This window comes from Serinus canaria, chromosome 10 (assembly GCF_022539315.1).
Source record: "Serinus canaria isolate serCan28SL12 chromosome 10, serCan2020, whole genome shotgun sequence".
Lineage (NCBI taxonomy): Eukaryota > Metazoa > Chordata > Aves > Passeriformes > Fringillidae > Serinus > Serinus canaria.
Genome location: NC_066324.1, coordinates 14,515,342 through 14,536,044, shown reverse-complemented (window position 1 = coordinate 14,536,044; position 20,703 = coordinate 14,515,342). Strand labels below are relative to the sequence as shown.

The 20,703-nt window shown below is 39.8% G+C and overlaps 1 protein-coding gene across 4 annotated transcripts in view; it reads left to right on the top strand.

Annotated features, from left to right (window-relative positions):
* Positions 1-20,703, top strand: part of THSD4 (thrombospondin type 1 domain containing 4) — a 227,725-nt gene that overhangs the window by 195,147 nt on the left and 11,875 nt on the right. For all 4 annotated transcript variants that reach the window (XM_050978373.1, XM_030228342.2, XM_030228340.2 and 1 more), the window contains exons 9-14: positions 3,122-3,297; positions 6,844-6,940; positions 7,800-8,042; positions 10,293-10,422; positions 11,171-11,375; positions 11,669-11,842. In XM_050978373.1, coding sequence (XP_050834330.1) covers positions 3,122-3,297; positions 6,844-6,940; positions 7,800-8,042; positions 10,293-10,422; positions 11,171-11,375; positions 11,669-11,842 — 1,025 coding nt within the window. The remainder of the gene's footprint in view (positions 1-3,121; positions 3,298-6,843; positions 6,941-7,799; positions 8,043-10,292; positions 10,423-11,170; positions 11,376-11,668; positions 11,843-20,703) is intronic.

Genomic DNA, 20,703 nt, shown 5'->3' with positions numbered 1-20,703 from the left:
TGTAACCTCAGTTGGGTCCTGCCTTCTTTACACAAAGAAATTAAGACTGTAAAAGTAAGATTGGGAAAAGAAGTTGGCAGTTGCAAAGCAAATGCAGAGAGAAAGAGCCCAATCCATCTCACCCACTCTCCTGTTGCTTTTGTTGAGGACCTTTATCAGAGAACATTTTATGATGTCTTTTCAGTCTCTGACTTGCACCTTGAGTGCATCTGCAGCTTGTTCAGGTTCCCTGGATTAAATCACCAGTGAGACGTTTGCAGTGGACTCCAGCAGCCAAGCCTTGACCTGGATTCCCACTGGCCACAGTTGCAAGGCTGTTCCCAGAGAGAGGAACTGCTCCCTGCTTCACTCTCTGTGGGTCAGGACCAGATAGGAGACACTTCATGTGTATGGGAAAGAACTTCAATTCTGGCTGTCTACAGCCTTAATAGGGCTTGTAAAGCAATTTTGTAGGACTTAGAACACTGTTCTCCCACACAGAAAAGCCTTAGGACAGAAAAATGTACTCTGTTGCTCTGCATGTTAGTGCTGTTGCCAGATTTAAGAAGTTTAATTTCATTATTGGTACTGTGCCTATTTTGGGTGAAAAAGTACTGCAAATAGTGAGGCACTACAACCACACCTAAAGTATTTCTCTTCAGATATGGTTAGAAAAATAGGAGTCAATCAGCAAGACACTTAAAATATATATCAAACTGCTAATATGGAGAAGTTAATCAGAATTGTGTCCTAAAGACTCTATATCACTCATGCAAAATGTTATTGAGGGCCACTGTAAACAGCACAGTTTTAGTTAAAAGCTGTTTCCAAGATGAAAGATAGATTAAATGAGCTACAGCATGTATGAGGAATTCCTCATGAGGACTTAATGGCAAAGCTTCTCATAATCTTTCATGGTTTGGCTAAAAATATTAGCACCATAAAAATTTTTCAGGAGGCAGACTTGAGGTGGTGGATGCAGAGTGATCAAAACATAAAAGAGGCACATTTTCCCTTTTTATGGAGAGGCCTCTTTCAAAAGTGTCATATGATGGATTTGAAATGAAAGTTTAATGTGCACTCAGTTTTTCAGACAGCCATCTTTCTACAGCTTCATTATTAATAACAATTTCATCTTAGCCAGCTCTCTTTTTTTTTCTTGAGCTCTTGATGATTCATTTATCTTATTTGTTTAGCATCAATCTAAGATAAAATACTCAGATCATAAAATTAAGGAAGTGTTCCACATTAATAAACCAATGTAAAATCAGTCTCCAATACATTTTGCAGAAGTTTTTAATCCATAGTTGTTTGAATTAAAAAGTTAAAAGGTATAAATAGCAAATAATGTGACTGGATTTCCTGTTTAGGCTGTGTGCAATATTTTTTGAGCTGCAATTTTTCCTCTCAGCACAATATGAGGGATGATGAAGCCGTTTCCATAGCTGATGTTTTATGAAATATTTTTCAAGTAATGTCCACAGTATAGAGGTTGTTTTGTTGGCATGTCAGTAATGAGACCTAGGAAGCAAGTGGATGTATGGCAGCTCTTGGGAAAATAAACATGTAGCATTAAGTAAAATAAAAGTTCAAATTGTGTGATTACATTTTCAGGGTCTGATCCAAAGGCATTAAATTCATTGACATTTTTGCTTTTATAAAAATACTTCATCAATATTAAGCAAATTATAAATAGTTAAGTAGTCAGCAGCAACCTCTCCAAGTCAGAAGATTTTGTATTTTACAACCTAACAAGACAAGGGAGTGTCACTGTCCCTTCTCCTGGGACATTCTGTTCTGAGTCCTGCAGCAAAGCACAAAGACTGCTTCTGTTGATTAGTTAAGTTAATTCAGATGTCTGGAATATGTACAAAAAAACAAGAGTTTTGACTCTAATGTGTATTACTTTGGAATTAGTAGCACAAATTTAATTTCCCATCATTTAGGCCATGCATGTAAGTTTTTCCTTGTAGCATAAATAGTTGTGTGTAATGCTGAGAGCAGTTTAACTGAGTATCACTGTTGTTGAAACAGGGTGAAGACTGGGTCCTTGATCCTAAATTTTTTTAAGTTCGAAGCTGGTACCTTGAATTTCTATTTTAAAAAGTAAATTACCAACCAAGATACAGCCAAGGGTATTACTAGATTTTGTTTAAAAGAAAATTCTTTTGTAATAAAATTGAAAATCTGTGAGTAGAGCCTTTAGAGAACAGGTTCTGTCATTCCTGTGTACTTAAGCAATGTCTGATAGTGTTTCAGCCTCTCTAGATTGATTGATTGATTTAAAATAATGCAGCTGTAATATTGCATAAATTATGCATATATGTGGCAGAAGTTTCTGACCTTAAGGACTGAAAATTATAGTCACATAGACAGATAAAGAAAATGGGAATGAGGAGGAACAGAGGCTCCTATGTCACCAAACCAGTGTCTAGCCCATAATCACAATGGCACTGCCCAGCGGGACGCTGAATCCATGTTTTATCAGTCCCTGGCTGGTCACTTTCTTTGTGCAGGTGATCCTACAGAGCATTTTCAGAATGCTCAGCACTCCAAGCAGTGCTGCAGGTCAGGACTCTGCAGATGTTCTGACAAACTTGTTCTGAAAAGGAAGTGGAGGGACCAGCCAAAGGGCATCATGAAGAATTACAGGAACATTTGGCAACTCAGGGTACTCATGTGCTCCTTCATTGTTTGGTCCTTCTGCATTGTGTAATGCACTGGTTTTGTGTATCTGACTCTCTGACTTGTTCTGCCTAAATTACAAAATAGTCCAGGCAATGGGAAGAAAGTGCAGGAAAACCACTTCCTTGGCATCTGTCTGTGTTGTGTGTGCTGCTGGCTGGCTGAGAGTCACATGGCCACCTGGGAGAAACTGTTGGAAAAGGCTTCCAAGCTGTCTTTGATTTTTCTTTCTTTTCCTACAGCATAAACATACAAAGGGTTGAGACACAGTTTTGTAAGATTGGTCTGTGCTTGATTTGTTGAGTTTTTTACTAATAAGAACTGTTCTTTTCACCAGCTTGGTTGCCTGGCATCAGGAGTACTGAGAGTGTTCTGTGCAGCTGTGGGGAGCTGGCTGGGCAGCAGTGTGGGAAGGGGCTCTCCTGTGACCACGTGCTTGTGTTTGTGTCCCCTGCAGCCCTGCGGAGCCGCTCGGGACGCTCCATCATCAACGGCAACTGGGCCATCGACCGGCCGGGCAGGTACGAGGGAGGTGGCACAATGTTCACCTACAGACGCCCCAATGAGATCTCCAGCACTGCAGGGGAGTCCTTTCTGGCTGATGGGCCAACAAATGAAGTCCTTGATGTCTATGTGAGTTAGTATTTAAATTATTCTTTCTGATGGAAAAGAAATTGTTCAGTTTGTGGTTAACACGCAACACTAAAGTGGTATTCAGTACCAACGCTTTGTTGCTTTCATTTTGAAATGTTAGTTTTGATATTTTACACTTGTTTGCTGTGGTATCCGTTTTGCTCCTGATCATAGGAAATCTGCATCAAGCCTTTTTCTCTCAGACTTAAATGATCCAGTAAAACCAACTGAGCTTGCTCAGTAAAGTAGAAATAAGGCATACAAATGTTCAAGGCTTTTCTTTTGTGAACTGGATTTTTTCTGGATACTTTCCTATTGAAACAAATTTGGTATAGTCTAATTCTGCAGTGAAGAAGCAAATAGTTGAGCCAGACAAGGCCTCTCACCATCTCAGTTTCCTTTAAAAGAAACAAGTCCATAAACCTATAGAATGTAGGATTTGAATCAGGGCAGTTTTAATAAGAAGCTGTGATGGGAGACTATAGCTAATGGCTGTTTGAGAAAGGAAGACAGAAGACAAATTGTGTCTAAAAGGGAGAAATATTGAGAAAGCTTTTTACTTCAGATGGGATGGGCTTTCAGTTCATCATACTGAAATAAAAAACATAAATGGAATTGATTACAACTTCTTCCAAGATAAATGGTGTTTTCTGAGATTATACACTCCCACACAGTAAAATTCATTTATTGAAAAAAATAAATTAACTGAATATATGATTCTTTCATACAGGCTTTTTGTCCTTGAGAGCAATGCAAGGTAGAAAAGTGAATGTGCTGGATAATTTCATAGAAAAATTAGTAACTACCGTGATTACTAAGTTGGGAAAAGTTAGATGTTGGCAAAGTTATTCCCCATCTGCTATATGGTGTCTAATAAAGCAATGTAATTATGCTAACACTAGAGTCATTAAGGTTGAAAAAACCTCCAAGATCATCAAGTCTAACTGATCCAGACTTCTTTTCCAATTGATTTTAATGAATGACTGGGAAAAGCCTGGAAAAATAAACAATTGGGCTCCTAAACTGTGCAATGTAGACTCTGTGTTTTTCAGATGTTTGTGTTTTCGTGAGGTTGCAGGGTTTGTGAGTTGAGGCTTGGCCCTGAGTTTTTATGTTCAGCCAATTAATGCCTAGTAGGTAATGACCCAGGGAGAAATGGCTTAGGAAACAAATTAAACATTTCCAAAGTAATATCATAAAAAAGCCTTGTTTTGATGTTTGATGTTTGTTTTGATGTTTGTTATTGTAATGTTTTGGTTTAGGCTTAGGGAGTGTAAGAAAGGGAGTGCCATGATGGGTGTAGCTTTGCCAGCTTTGCTCTGTGGCTGCTGCTGTGGTTTGCCACTTGTGATTTGACAGGACTCTCACCAGAGATGTTTCTGGTTGATAGGAGGAATACTACAATTCAGTATAAAATGATAGTTTAGTCTCTTTTTTAATATACTGTGGGAACTCCAAATGGCTTCTGTTCTGTTTTTCTGAGATCATGCTGTCTTTCTTCCACTCTGAAATACAAAGTGAAAAGCTTTCTGATTTACAGGAGATTATAAGGAACAAGAAAAAGAGATGCAAGTTCTGTCCAAGTGTGAAGTATACATTGCTACAAAGACTTAGGTCCACTAAGTCTAAGCAAAACTGTTCTATCATTTCAGGTATTTTCCTGCAGGAAAGCTGGAACAATATGCTAATTAGGGACTTCATCAGTTAAGCTCTGTCTAAAATATGCCTGTCAGTTGTTTTGAGAAATACGATGGAAAAACCATCACATGGGGACCAGTGGGAAGTTGTTCCTGGAACCATCTAAAGAACAGGGTCCTGGCTCTGGAAGGGGAAGTTAGTTCACAGTTCTAGGTTCTCTCAGGACCACAAAGAGGGTGTATTTTTTGGATAAGAAAGTGATATTGGAAGGACCCAACCTTAAAAAAAAAATATTGCAGGCAGTGCATTATTAGCTGGTTCAGAAAAGTGAATACTCTCTGGGGAACAGCGTTTAGAGGAACAGCTATTATATTTGGCAAAGGAAAGAGTGATTTTGACATAAGTTAAAACAGAAGTCTGAATTCTTAGCTGGTATTAATAGATGTGAATTTAGTGATGCCTTGAAGCATTAGTTGTCCTCTCCTGGGTCACTGGGCCATTAGGATAGCAAGATATTTTACTTCTAGGTGCATGCAACCATGAGATTCATTGGTGAGAACCAAAAAGCCAGAGGTAGCTGTGGTGTTTGCTTGTGGGTTTGTTGGTTTGGGGTTTTGTTTGTTTGTGTTCTGGATTGATTTGGTTTGGTTTTCAAAGATACTTTGAGTGTAGTCTGAGGCTTTTATCCCACTAATCTCCACAGAGAGTTCAGGCTAGAACATATGTGTCAGTAGTAGCAGTACTGAAGTAATCAGAGCTAAAGTGGTGGAACTGTCAGCTCACGACACCCCTGTGTTTGTAGTGTGGGTGTGCTCAGGCTCAGAGCAGCAGTGCAGTAGGATTCAGTTGGGAATGGAGTGTGCTGCTGACAGTTTATAAAAGCTGTCCTGAAGTTGTATCTTTCTCAGGTCCTGTTATGCCCAACTGCCTAAACAAGCACAGCCAGTGTAACAGTGACTGTCAGAGTCACGCTCCTGTCAGCTCATGTGGGCTTGTGCAGCAGCATTCTGAAAACCCTGAGCTTCGTTTTCACATTTAAAGGAGGAAACCTTCTGGTTCCTGCCTGTGTTTCATAAAGAACACATTGATAGACTTGTGTTCAGTAAGGCATCTTGGTTCAGTTGAAGATGAATGTGGAAGGATGCAGGAGGGCTGCGGGTGATCTTCAGCTGCTGCTGCAGCAGGTCCATGGGCCTTTGGGATCTGCTCCCTGATCTTTGCTGGGCAGTGCTCCTGGGCAGGGCAGCAGGACAGCCCCAGTTTGAGCTGGTGGGTTGCTGGGGCTCCATGGGGTGCTGAGGGAGCTGCAGGTGTTGGAGGGAGCAGCAGCTTTGTGATGGGCACAGAGCAGTGTGTGTGTGCTGTCTGCAGGTGTCCCCTGAGCTGCTGGGGAGCCTGGAAAAGTGCAGTAGGCTGCTTGTGTAGGGCTGGGGCTTGTGATGGTTTGATTTTCTGTTTCTTCTTTGCTTTTGTTTCCTCAGGCATCTGTCAAGTCCCTGCTATCTGAAAGTCTTTTGATGACCTTAGGACTATCTCTTCTGCTGCTGAGGCCTGGTGTGAGCCTCTGCTGCTCCCCTTGCTAAGGGGGGAGGCTGTGGCTGCCACAGCCCACAGCACACCTTGGCCCAAGCATGGCAGTCTTAGGTTTTTCAAAGAAGATTTAGACAAACAGTTTCTCTGCCATCAAAAACTAGCTCAGTTTGCAAACACAGGAGCTTGCATTTTCTTCTTTGCAAATAGTAACTTGTATTTTCTTCTTTTTGCACTTTTTGGAGACAGTCATTAACCATTGCTTCTATCCCAACCTGTGATAAATAATGCTATGTAGCTGATCAGTTTAAGTTGATATTTAAGTATTAGTGACATAACAAGTGGAAGAACTCAATGTATGGCTGGTTTTCTTTTTAGATGATTCATCAGCAGCCTAACCCGGGTATACATTATGAGTATATCATTCCAGGAGACAATGTCATTAGTCCTCAGTTGCTTGCTCACAGGAGGCCAGGTAAAATGCCACCATTTCCTTTTATCACTTTTTGCTACTTAATCAGCTAATGGAGAAATTCATACCAATGAATTAGTGTAAATGCTGTCATTGATGTGGGAGAGGCCCAGAATGTCACCCTACATGTTGAATGAGAACTCACCATAGATTTAGTAAAACTTCAGTGAATTAAAACTGGCAGGGTTTATTATGCTTTAGCTGGGAAGATTACTGCTTTGAGTAGAAGTGTTGTAACCATGTCTCAGAAATTAAATAGAACATGATCTTTATTTTCAGAGTGTTTTTCTTTCTGAGATAATTTAAAACAACCCTCCACAGTTCCCCTTTCCTCTTGCAACTGGAGAGGATCAAACAGTGTTCTCTTCCCAAGCAACAGTGTGGGCAGCTCCTGCCTGAGCTGTGGGTATGTGCTGTGTGTACACCTAGGAAATTCTGAAAGACAGGAGAAACTTTGCAAGTGAATTTGGTCCTTGCTTTAATGTTCGTGACTTGCTTTGACAAATTTCTGAGTGTTTGGTATGTTCATAATGAGGAGCGGCTGCGCTGTGACATGGGGAGGCACAGAATGCAGAGCATGGAACAAAACAAAAATGCTTTGGGAAATTTTGACACTGGGTGCATTAACTCTACGTTGTCTTTGGAGATTCTTCAGTTTTTAGTTTTTAATGTACTTGCTGGCTAAGACTTGGTTATCATAGTTTAAAACAACACCATCTTTGCAGGTCACTATTAGGCAGTCTTTACATAGCAGATTAAAGCTGCTTCCAGGTTTAGTGATTCTCCAGTTCTAATTATTAGAGAATCATACCATAGACTAATAGGCTCATTATTTTACTTTTCTGTTATTGTCCATCATCAGGGGAGCCGTTGAATGGTCAGTTAGGAATGCCAGAAAGTACAGGTCATGAGGATGAGGATTTGCATAGAGAGACAGACATTCTCACTGGACAGTCAGCTGGAACTTTTCCAGTTATTCAGCCAGGAAGATTTCCTTCTCATCAGCCAGAAAACCAGGTGCCTGCTATGCAACCACCAAGACAAAACCGAGAACACAACTGGAAACAGGTTGGAAAAACTGAGTGCACTACTACATGTGGGAAAGGTAAGTGCTTTGTGTATGCACAAGGCATTGTCAAACCTGCTGTTTTCTGTTCTCTTACAACCAAAGGTCACATCACTGCTGTTACCTGTGCTTATGTTTAAATCAGTAAAACCAGCAAAATTAGAAATAGAAAGCATGGAAATTATAAGGAAAGATATGGCATTTGCCTCTGAAAGGAAATATTTCAGCATTTATCGCAAGCTGCTCTCTCCCATGCCCTTGATACACAGCTACTTTCCTCAACATCCTTTGGCATTCTTTACCATTCCTTTTGCCTCTCCAGCTTTGTCAGATACACCCACCGTGCTTTTTGTGTCTTTATCAACAGTTTTCTGACCTTCCTGGGAAGGTTTCACAGGCATTTCATCAGACGTATCTTTGTCTCACTGGATGTTGCTGGGGCAGCACTGATGTGACTACAGAAGTCTGAGGTTTTAACAGGGAAGAAGTGGGAAGGAAAAGGGATGGAAAGAGCCTGGTGAACTTTTGGGAAGTGGTTCATAAAGTGCTTGCATATACTGCAGAGATTAGGCTTTGCTGCCAGACATTCACAGTGACCACAGATTCAATAATGCAGAACAGAAGCAACTACTTGGAAGAATAAGTTTTTGTGATGGTAAAAGTGAAATCTTTTGTACTAAGCATAGCCACCCACCACCATACCATAAAACTGCAGAGGTTTAAAATAAACATGTACCAGTGTGGGAGCTCAGCTGACTGTCACCAGTTCATATACATGTAGAACATTTGCTTCCAAATTAGTTTGAGAAGACACTTGGTAAATTTGGTCCAAGGCCAGATGGGTGTGCATGTTATAGCTACAGACAGCTGAAAAAATCCAGCAATATTGATAGCAATCAAAACTGCTTCTCAGTTAAAAAAAAAAAAAAAAGAAAGAAAACTCCTTGGAGAAATTACTGCGAAAGTACTAGAGCTAAAATACTACCAGTAAAATTCAGACTTCCTTAGGTCAGCCCTTTTGTGGAGAAAAATATTTTAGTTGGCATTTAAGCACACTGTGCTTTTAGTACAAGTCATCTAGGCAGAATCCATAATTGTGTCTGATTATTGGCTGGCAGTAATCAGTCTGCATCAACTACTGAGTGACTGAATTCCATATTCGAGGTGAATTTCAGTATCCAAATCAGGTAATTTATGGTGCAGTTGCAGGAACACATCAGGGTAAATGTGTTCTTCCTTTCCATTATAGAAATCTTGGTTGTGTATGCTGTGGCCTCGATCAACATTGGCACATGGTTCTTGTCCTTTCTGCAGAGATCTGGTCACCCTTGGCAGTGATATTAATAAAATCTGAGTCAAAATGAAGATAGCAAAACTGTAGGACTTAAAAATAATTAAAATAAAAAAATTAATTTCAGCCTCCTATTTAATCCATGAAATTTAGCAACAGAGCTGCCAGAAATAAGTGTCTCTTTTCCCATTATATGCAGAATGTGTGCATGTTCTGATTAAGTTAAATTCAAAAGAAACTGGATCTTAAGAGCTGGATCCTGAGACTATTGAGACTGTATGAACATTTCTTGTGATCTTGATCAGATGCCCTTGACTCTCTGATGGCCCTAAGGCATTTCAAGCCAAACTAGGTTATACAGGCTGACAAAGAAAGGAGTGGAAAAATCAGGAAAAAAAAATCTGTACTATTTAAGGCTTTGTTTTCATTTTGCATCATTCAGTATAGGACACTTTCTGCCTTTTTCTTTCCTCTATGTTTTCCACTTTCTTCTACTTTATTTCTTCATGCAGAAATAGAGATGATGGTTTTTAATTATTTTTTTAAGGTCCACCGAAGTTAAATGACCTTAGGAAATTCCAAGTTGCAAGAAGAAGCAATAAGTTATTTTTGTGCTACCTAAAGAAAAGGGAGGCTAAATTAACAGTTTTGATGAAAACCTGAGAGATTTCAAACCACGTTTGTAAAACTTTGGCTTAGAAAAAGACTTAATTATCTTTTTTTTACCAACTGAAAATGCTTCCCGTGAGAACTGCCACCATCTCTTGTCCTAGATTTCCATTTAAGATGACTGAGCAAATAGATCTGCTGGAATTTGGACAGTGCAGAAACTGTTACCACATCCTGTCAGCTCTTACATTTGGAAATGTTGGATTAAACCTTTGTCTGTATTTCCTGTTGTCAATTTACGCTTTTCCTTTCTGCATCAATGTTGGATGCTGCTGTTATTGCTGCAGAGTGTTTTGCAGTTTTTTACCTCATTGACTGTTTAATTTCAGGATCTCAGTACCCAATTTTCCACTGCGTCAACAGAATCACTCATGAGGAGGTACCCGAGGGTTACTGTGACAGCAGCACCAAACCCATTCCAGAAGAGGAGGCCTGCAACCTCTTCCCATGTCCTGCTTTGTAAGATACTATAACTTGAGTGAAATATCCCAGTATCATTGAGATCTTGCATGTCAAGGGGGCTGTTCTAAGTAGGAAAGTAGTTTGACTTTCTAAACACAAGATTTCTGAAATAAAATGTGGAAACATTTTAGATACTTCCTTTAAATGTGTGTCTGTGTCTTCATGCTTGTAAAGAAAAAACTGAAAATAACATATTTATACAAAGGTGACTGAATAAATCCAGTGAAATTTTGGAATGACAAGGATCTATCTAGAATTTTTCTCAGTCTCTAAAGTTAATTATATTTGTTCATTGCTTATCATTTACTATTTCAGTTTTATTGATGAATGAATGCCTGGATGCATTTTGTGATTTTTGTGTCGTTGTCTTTTAGAGTCTTTTCTGCAGAAAAATACAGGACATATTAAATATTTTCAGAAGTGTCTTTAAAGGAGTAATATATATTGTAGACAGATTCTTTTAAAAACCAAGCAGCTGATACAGGCTTGAGCAACATTTGTAATATGTCTTGAGACCATGAACTGTGCAATCTGTATCCAGCTCGTAATTACCAGCCTCTGCAGGAAGGCTGTGTAAGCAAGTGTGTGATGGTGCCTCCTAAGGGATTGCTGCACACACAGAGACTGAAGTGGGATTTTATAGGATTCTGGACCAGCAGAAGAATCATGTCATTTCAATTCTGTTAAGATCAGTGTTAGAGAATTCTTCGTGGAACAAAGATATCCTATTTTTTTTTCACTTCAGCTGGGATATAGGGGAGTGGTCTGAGTGCAGCAAAACGTGCGGGCTGGGAATGCAGCACCGGCAGATCCTGTGCCGGCAGATCTACGCCAACCGCACGCTGACAGTGCAGCAGTACCGCTGCCAGCACCTGGAGAAGCCTGACACCACCAGCACCTGCCAGCTCAAGATCTGCAGCGAGTGGCAGATCAGGACAGAGTGGACCTCAGTAAGTAGGATCCATTCATTTGGGGTAGAACACCTCAGAAAGAATACGAATTTTCCTCCAGGTATCACTAATCAAACATTAATTTGGTTCTGTTTAAAACAAAGTGGAATATTAAAAACCTGGGAAATAAGCAAATCTTAGTTCAATAAATCCCTGCTTGACTACGACCATTGGTTTCCCAACCAGAAAGATATCTTAGCAGGAATAAATGAATGAACTGTATGATCCCAGCTCCCTGGTAAACCACTGCAGTCCTTGCGCAGAGTCCTAATGCAGCCTCCCTTTTGTCACAGTGTTCAGTACCTTGTGGAGTGGGGCAGAGGACTCGAGATGTGAAGTGTGTCAGCAACCTTGGGGACATTGTTGATGATGAGGAATGTAACATGAAGCTGCGGCCAAATGACATCGAGAACTGTGACATGGGCCCCTGTGCCAAGAGCTGGTTCCTTACAGAATGGAGTGACAGGGTAAGGCTTCTCTATCTTTATGCTGCCAAACCTTCTAAAACAAGAGCATCAGAATTTTAAAAATACACATCGGTACAGCCATAAAAGGAGTAATCTTATTTTCCATGTTTAGTCTTGGTCTTTTAAACAGGCAAAAGCCAGCAGAAAAATAATAATCCCAAGGGCTTCTTGAGTTTTTGTTAAGATACAAGAATGCATAGAAAGGGCAAGCCTGTGCATTCATGGCCAAATGTCCAGACTTAGAATTGGCTCTGAGTCTGAACTTTCCAAAATGTAGAGTGTGCTGAGATTTATTATTCTTCTTGCTTAGTGCTGAGTCTTGAGATTCAGACTCTTAAAAGTTTCCCCACTGGTTTTTTAAGGGATATAGATTTGAGGCCTGTTGTCTGGGTTTAGGTTCAGTCCATAAACCAATTATCTCATAGGCATGAAAAGAGGAGAACAACTTCATAAAGTGATGCATACTTGATTCAGGCTCTTGTATTTTGTGAATATGAATGTTGGGGTTAATTTTCTTCCAATGAGTCAGCTTCTCTGCATGAAAGCAGGAAAACCAGTAGTGATTTAACTTGTTTTGTGATTGGGCTCAGAGTTGTTGTTCAGTGGTGATATTTATATGCTTTCATTGAGAAAAAACATGGGCTACAAACGTGGGCTAAGAAAAGCCTGATATTTTGGTCCCTCTTGTGGATGCTTGCTTATCAGTTTCATCTGTAGGCAAGCTCAGCCTTCAGTCTGTCTTTGCTTTGACAGACAAATAACATAATTTATCAGTGAAGCTGTAAGATTACATTCATAACTTCATGATTTCATTGTTTGGACCACTTTGTGACAGTACCTCTGAGAGCCAGGAATGTCAGGCTCACAGGCCAGGCATTAGTTTGGACACTCAGAATATTTTCCACGTGGTTTAGATGCCAAGATGAAGCAGGAACTTAACAAGCAGGGCAGGTACCTGCTGTGTCACAGAACTTTAAAAGGCTGATCAGACTCTTGTTACAAGATCTGCTAAATTTTCAGCCCTCAGCTCAAATAGATTCTTTAAAGAAAACAATAATATAGACTATTTAATCTGCATCATAGTGACTTTTCTTCTGTGTATGCTCCTGCATAGTATGGACAGAATGATACCTGGAGAAGCAGAGGTATTAGGTGCAAAGGGCAAAGATTTTGCTGTAGGGAAATGGCAGTGCTTTTTTTTTTCCTGCCTTTTTTTTTTCCTCATAGATCTGTTCTTTGTACAGTGCTGTTAAATCCATTATACCCTCAAAGACATCATTTTGCCCAGCTGCTATCATCCAGTGCAGTTCCACCACATAAAGCACAGACATTGCAGTGAAAACTCTAGCACCATCCTCTTGATTATTTTACATTGATATTTAGCCCTCTGCAGAATGAAAAGCAGCTTTTGAGCTGAAGGTTATAACTGTAGAATGTTATTATGCTTATTTATACGTGTTAAATGAGACGTAGAAGTGAAGCAGGTAATGTGGAAAATGTTGAAGGTTTTTTTTTTGCCACAGACTTTTTAGGGCTGGAGAGTAAAGAATGGATTTTGTTACCTTCTCAGTTTATATAAGTGTACAGATTAATTTCTTCCAAATGCTTGCTACTGTAGTTGGCATTATTCACCATTACTTCTGCCAGGAGTGGGTTTGGAGTTTGATTCACAAAGAGGATGTAAGAAAAAGCTTATTTCAGGAAGAAAGTAGATTTGAGGTGATACATGCAGGATCTCCTAAGATTCACACATACCTCATAACTGGGATGTTGAGACATTCAGGGGCAGGCAGTGAAGTACAGCAGCAGTGAACAGCTTTGCAAGGTCAGGCTCTTGGCCATTAGCTGTCTTCTTGTGCCTTGAAAGAGCTGCAGCTTAGGAGCAGAAATTCCTCTTTCTTTGCAGAGGAGTGTGTTTCTGTTGAAAAACAAGAAAAGAATTCTGTCATGGAATAGAAATGGTCATTCCCAGGTGTATGGGCTTTGCATGTGTCATTTCCCAAAACAATTCCTTAAAAAGTACTTGAAGCCAAACCACACTTCAGCAATAAGCATAGATCAGCGATGGGCAGCCACAAATGGTTCAGATAAGCAGCCAAAAGTTCAAATGCTTTAAAAAAGCTTGTTCAAACCTCTTGAGTCTGCAAAACTGTGGTGGAAATCTCACAAGAACAGACCTTCTTTGTGAGATTTATTACATGCCTACTTCAAGTCCCAGCTGGAAATACCACAGAACAGTCTTTCCCATTGTATTTTGACATTTCAGCCATGCCTAGAAATAAGAGGTAAAAGAACTTATCATAACTTTTGGAACTTTGAAATGGTTGAGTTCAAACTTAGTTACAGCTGGAAGAGAAGGCCTTTTCTGAATCCACTTTGAAAACACTTCATGTGTACAGTTGCACATGCTGCAAGTAGAGATTTCCAGAAGCTTGTCAGAGATTGGTTAGGCACATACTTCCTCTTTCAGCAAGGGATAGATCAGACTTCCCTGTCTGGATTGATGGGATGCATGAGCTATTACAATATAGCCTTGGTTAACTAGTAAAACATCAAGAAAAAACCACAGCAACATAAAAAATTACCATTGTCTTTGCTGGCAGCAGATGTTCAATTTCAGGATAATTTGACATGGGTATTCTGTAACACTGTTTTGAGAAAAGCACATGGTCTAATATAGCAATGGTGAAAAGATTTTGTGTCTTCTTATTTTACTGAGACCATGCAAAGTTTTAATGGATGCAGAAATCATGCTAGTTGCCTATATTATCATTAATAGTTTCTGTGGTTCTGAACTAGATGATTATATCATTACTTTCCCTAAATGTGACTTCAGCAATATTACATATATGCACTTGAAAAATCTGTAGAGCATATACAAATTTGTGTGTAGGAGTTGTGTTTCCTTCCCAGGGGTGGGCTTTATGTTGCTTTACCCTGTAAATAACACTTGGCTGCCTTCTTGCCTGTTCTCCAGTCTTGTTTTCCCACAATGTATTTCTGTATTTTATGGGCCACCTGTTTCGCCCCATGGCATTGACCTCCTTGGTGTTGGTTTCTGCACACAGTGAATTTTTATATATGTAATTAAAAACCCCTTCATGTTCCTAAGACAATGCAGTTCTTGATTTGGGGTATTTTGATAAACAGGTATCAGAGTCCATTGAGTGTATGTTTCACCAACAAGGTGTGTGGCCACCATGTGTGCTCTGGAAAGGAAGGGAGGAAAAGCAATTAATTCTTGGGAAACAAACACTTCTTTTCTGAAAAGTGTATGCTCTTGTTCCTTGTATGGGAAATAGGTCTAAACACCATCTATCTATTCTCAGTCTTGAGAGAAGCAGAAATTTTCACCCACTTCAATGGAAAAGATTACAGGTTGAAATCTGTAGTAGCAAAGTGAAGCTGGTTGGTCTTACTTTGTCTGTGCCTGTCTTTGCATTTATTGCTCTATCCTGAGCATAAATAAGACAATTAACTTAAGTTTCATACTTTGACTTCTATATGATCTTTAACCTCTTTTGCCTATAGAGAGTCTGGACAAACTTTTGTGATATTTTTATGTGCATTTGTAGAAAGATTGCTTCCTGTCTCATAATTCTCTAAAGATGTCATCCTGCATTAAAGCAGCAGAGTTCCACCAAACAGCATCCATTAATCAGTAGAGTAAATCTGGTGAACCTTACTGAACTTAGCAACAAAATGGGATTGATGGGAGCAGATAAGATTCTTGCAAACATTTCACATGACTGATTCTTTGACAGCTCTAATTGCTGGAAAGTTTATTTCTCCTATGGGTCAGGAGAGGGAAACTGCATTCTCCTGATTTACAGCAATGGGAGACTCACCAATGCTTCCTTCCAGCTAACTGGAGCGTTTCCCTCCTGCATTTTTGTTTATTCGTCATTGCCATCTCCTCTGTTCATTTGTTTCTCATTTCATGTTTAGAGCCTACTTAGAAAAGAAGCCAAAATACAAACAATTCTTAGATGTTAATGAGATTCTGCGGCCAAAATAAAATCTTGGGAAGAAAGAAAAAATGCTGCACATCAGGGAACATAAAACAAACCAAACACATGCTCTGGATTTCACTCTTCATTAAAAGGAGTAACAGCAATGCTTCTGTAATATTCTCCTGCAAGAGAACTGTAGTAAAAGGAGAACTTCATAAAAACAATGCATTATTCCTCTCAATTCTAAACATTGCCTAAAAGGTTCAACTGTGTTTGTTGACCAGTCAAATCTGGAACTACCAATGAATATTGTAGCTTACACTCTTCTTTCACTGCTTTTTATTTAAATCTGGATACTTCACTTAAAATCTCCTGCATCTTGGGGAAAAAAGAAAAATCACCCTGTGCAAGTTAGTTATTTTTTATTGTCACCCTTTATTTGTTTTAGTATAAAATAAAAGCAAGATAAAATACCCCTTTTCATTGATTTCATTTGGGATTTATATGGAAATAGAAGGTTTGCATTCCTTACACATAAATATGTAACTCACTTCATATTTGCAGTGAAGCATTCAGCCAGGAAGGTTTGATAGAAGGGTGGCCAAGGTCTGCAGAGATTTGTGTTTCCTTGTGACCTGGCCTTGCTTTGCCCCACTTCAGCCCCTGCAGCCTGCCTGGCTGTACCTGTGCCCCAGTGTCACAAGGAGGGGGCAGGCAGGGTCCAGCTTGTCAGGCAAGATCAGGGACAAGGTCATGCTCAGGGTCAGAGCAGGGACAGAGCCCGGGGTCAGAGCCAGCCCAGCCACCCCGGGGCAGAGCCAGGCTCGGGCTGGGAGGGAGTCCCAGGGGGAGGGATCGTGGAAGGGCAGGCTGTGCCTGGGCAAAGGCACCTACCTCTCTGAGGAGACCTGGGCAAGGACTGATGGAGCAGAGGTTGAAGGGAGAGCCGGGCCTTGAGCAGGGCCTGCCTGGCCAGGTGAGGCTGGGCAGGGCCCCTTCAGAGTGCTGCTGCACTCGGGCCCTGGGCAGTGCTGGCAGCTCTGCAGGGAGCCAGGGCACAGCGGTGCCTTCCTTCCCTGCTGGTGATCACTGAGGGCACCTTGGTGCTGGGCTTGGAGGGAGCTGCTGCACGCATAGGTGCCCTCTGAAGGGAAACTATTTCAATCTAGGTATCAGAAAATGTTTTCACCGTGCAAAATGATATTTCTTCCTTCACTCCCTTTATAATTTTTTTTTTGGTAAGAAATCAAGGCAGCTCTCAGTGGGTTTATGTCTTTTGAAAATCTGCCCCAGTCTGCTATGGCAGAAGGGATCTTCTGAAATACAATTCTGAGCGTATTATTGGAAAAACAAAGGTTATATAATCTGTCTAAAATCCCTTCTGAAATGGATTTTCTCAGAGTAGGTCAAATAATGCTAAGAAGTTTTATAAATGTATTTGAAACATAGATTTTTAATTTTTTTTTTTTTTTTGCAGTAACATCAGGCAGATGACTGTAAAAGTCTTTACTATCTAGTGGGACATAATTAAGGTGACGAAGGTTAAAAGTGTGGTAGAGAGAAACCCTGCACAAATGGGGTTGTTTTACTCAAACTCAATTGGTTGTTATTTAAAACTTTAATTAAGGCTAGCAGTGATGCTGAGGCCTGTGTGAAAGCTCCCTGGAGGCCCAGGAGAATTCCTGCTGCCACTCTCCTGTGCTCTGCTGCCCCATTTGAGTGTAATGAGTAGGGCTGGCACGTCAGGGAAGGGGAACTGGCACTGCTCAGAGGGATTTTTTTGCTCTGTCCCTGTCTTGTAGCTGTCACAAAAATTCAGTCTTCCACTCACAGTTTTCCAAGTTTGCAGGAACTTGCCTTATTTTCCTGGACTGCTGCTCGGTTGCTTTCCGACAAGTATCAGAGCCCTGGATGAGGGGTTTTATTTTTAGTTTTTAATGGGTATGGAAAGCTTCTGAAATTGAACTCATGAGGGAAGGACCTCAGGAAGAGGAAAAATGGCAGACTCCTTAAAACACAGACGGAGGTTTCTGAGGAATTCGTGCCAATTAAAACAAGACTGTGAAACAAAATATCTTTAATAATAGGACCAGAATAAAGTTGCAGCTTGTGAAAGTTCCTCATGTTTCACAATGTTAGGTTATGGCAGTTACTATGTATTAATGCAACAAATCAGTGGCACCAATTTGAAAGTAATGGGTGTGTCAGTTATGAAAAACAAGGGGAAAAGATTCATTATCCAACTCCCTACACCCTGCCTTGGACCTTAGAAATCCATGATTTTCACAGAGAAGATTTTTTGCTGAAAAGGAGATAAAAACATGAAAAAACAAATGCATAATGTGAAACATTCAGGTTTAAGTTTGCTTTGTAAATCCTTAGAGGGTAGTTAATCTGTAGTAAAATCTTGCAGCAGAGAGTGGAACAACCCTATACCTTCCCATTTGGTATTTCCTCTGTTATTTGATATGCAAGCCTAGTTCATAACATAATCATTTAAAACATAAGACTAGGGAGATATTCTGGATGCCTTTACAGACTAAATTTGTTCCCAGCTCTCATTTGAAAAGCAGAAAAGCAAACTAGGTTGTCAAATGAAAATTAGTTATCAATAAGAAAAGTATTTGCAGAGTATATGCATGAGTTCTCTCTGCTTAATGTAATTGGACACACTTGGAATGGGAACAGCCACAGAATTGGTTTCTGTAGGTTTGAGTGGGAGCCAGGGTGTGGGGCTGAGCTCACCTGTGAGTGGCCTGTCTGAAATGGGTGTAGTTTAATTGTAGTTTAGTTGTGGTTTATGTGAACAGGAAAGTGTTCACTACTAGCAAAATTTACATTATTCTTGTAGTTTAAATATTTTACCAGTTTACCTTGAAAAGGTCTCCTTAGCCATGAAATTGGTTTGCTGAGGAGGTGAATCTATTTTACATACCTGCTTGAAGGGGGAAAATTTTGTTGTGCACCACCAACAGAAAAGGTTCATTATGTTATTTCTAGGCATCATTTAGGAGATGCTTAATTACTTGATCTTGCAGATAGAGGAAGAAACCTGAATTACTAGTTTTTCAAAATTGAACTTGGTTAGAAAAATTGCTTCTAAATAGATAAATCACTTCTTTAGTCCTCTAGGTATTTCATTTCAGTAAAGCTTTGCTATTCCATTTGAACATCTTGTGAAAGAAATCAACTTGCTGATAGGAAAAGTGGTTTTCTATTCTGTATCAGTGAAATAAGTGTAACATGACTACATGTTTCACACAAGTAACCAGTGTTCTTCCCTGCAAGTGAGTAAAGAGCAGTTTGCTACCAATGGCATTTTCAGCCCCTGGGCTCTCTCAGGAAGATGAGTGACTGTGTTGCTTGGTCCTGTTGTTCATAGTGGTGTTGTCATGGCATCTGCTGTTTTGCAGCTGAACTATTGGAGTGAACCCTGACACTGTTACCAATGGCAGCTAAATCAAGTTAATGGTCAACTTTGTGTCTCATTACCAGTTTTTTGACTCATTCTTAGTTATTAAAATCTTTTTAATGTTCTAATGCAGAGTTACATTCATTCACAAGGAATGTGGTGCTCATTGTGGAAGTAATACACAGTTTCTCCTAATTACATTGTATGTTAAAAATAAAATCTGAAATAGCAATCAAATGCATCTTTTTCTATCATATATTACATATTTATTTGTGGGTTTCTTTGCATGTGAAATATAATTGCTTTGTTTAAATTCCATTGTATACATATCTTTCAGTGAGCTGCATATAGGTTTTTCTTCTTTGTTAATGGTCTATACAAGGAATGCTAAATGCATTTTAACAGAAAACAAAAGGGAAGATCAAGAAATAATTAGGCAACAAAGGAACAGTCAAACATGAGACTTTATTTCCTTGGCATGTTTTTGTTTTTTAAATGTCAATAGTTTGATGCTCCTTAGGACAGTGAAATACCAGATACTTTCCTGCTTCAGTAGATGAAAGAGCAAACTCTAAGGGCATAAATGGAATTTATCCTGTGATTTGTGAGTGACATGCATACTGTCTCTGAATGGGTGACATAAAAATCTGCATATCACTTATTTAGTAAGAGCTTTCAGAATTTAGCAGTGTAACTTTTAGAATGGTGAGCATTAGTTACTGGAAAGTCATATCATTAAAAAGCAACATTGAATGGACATAAGCTTCTATGGCCACCTCTCCTAAAACAGCTTTAAAACTTTAGTTGAAACAGGCTGGGCAATAACTCCTGGTAGTTACAGTTACTTACTGAGGACTTACCTGAATCTTTTGAAATGACTTGTCAAAATAATTCATATTCTTCTCCTTCTCTATGCTGTCAGACTCTGTCAGTTTGTTCTATAGAGGAGTCCCAGGATGTGCTGTGCTGTCACTTTACTCCCAGTGCCACAGCCCTCAGAGTTCTCCTGACCTTGTCCTTTCAGCCAGTGTAAGATCCACCTGGCTGACAGCTTGAACACTTGGAGGAGAAACCCGGAGAGCAAAACAAAGGCTGAAATAGGACTGCTGTCCTATTTTTATTGAAATTACCCATTCTCAGAGCTACTAATTAATGTGAAGAAAGATTAATAAAATGAAAACTGGAAGGATTTATGGACAGGAAGAAGAAAGGAAAAGAAAGCTAACAAAAAGCTGTAAACCAAGGGAGTTCTTTCATAGCTAATCCTTTTGTTTTTGACTGTAAAGACAGGTACTACTTGTAGTGTTTTCAGACTGTAAGACAATTTGCTGCAGCTGAATTACAAGTAAAAATAATTGACTTTGAATGAATGAATTACTTAACTTCCATGACTGTCATTGTTATTCCCTGTGCTGTGAGAGCCTAAATGAGGGATGTGGGACTCCAGGCCGCTCTCCAAAATGCAGTTTATTCCATCCAAGATGTTGCAGCAGCCC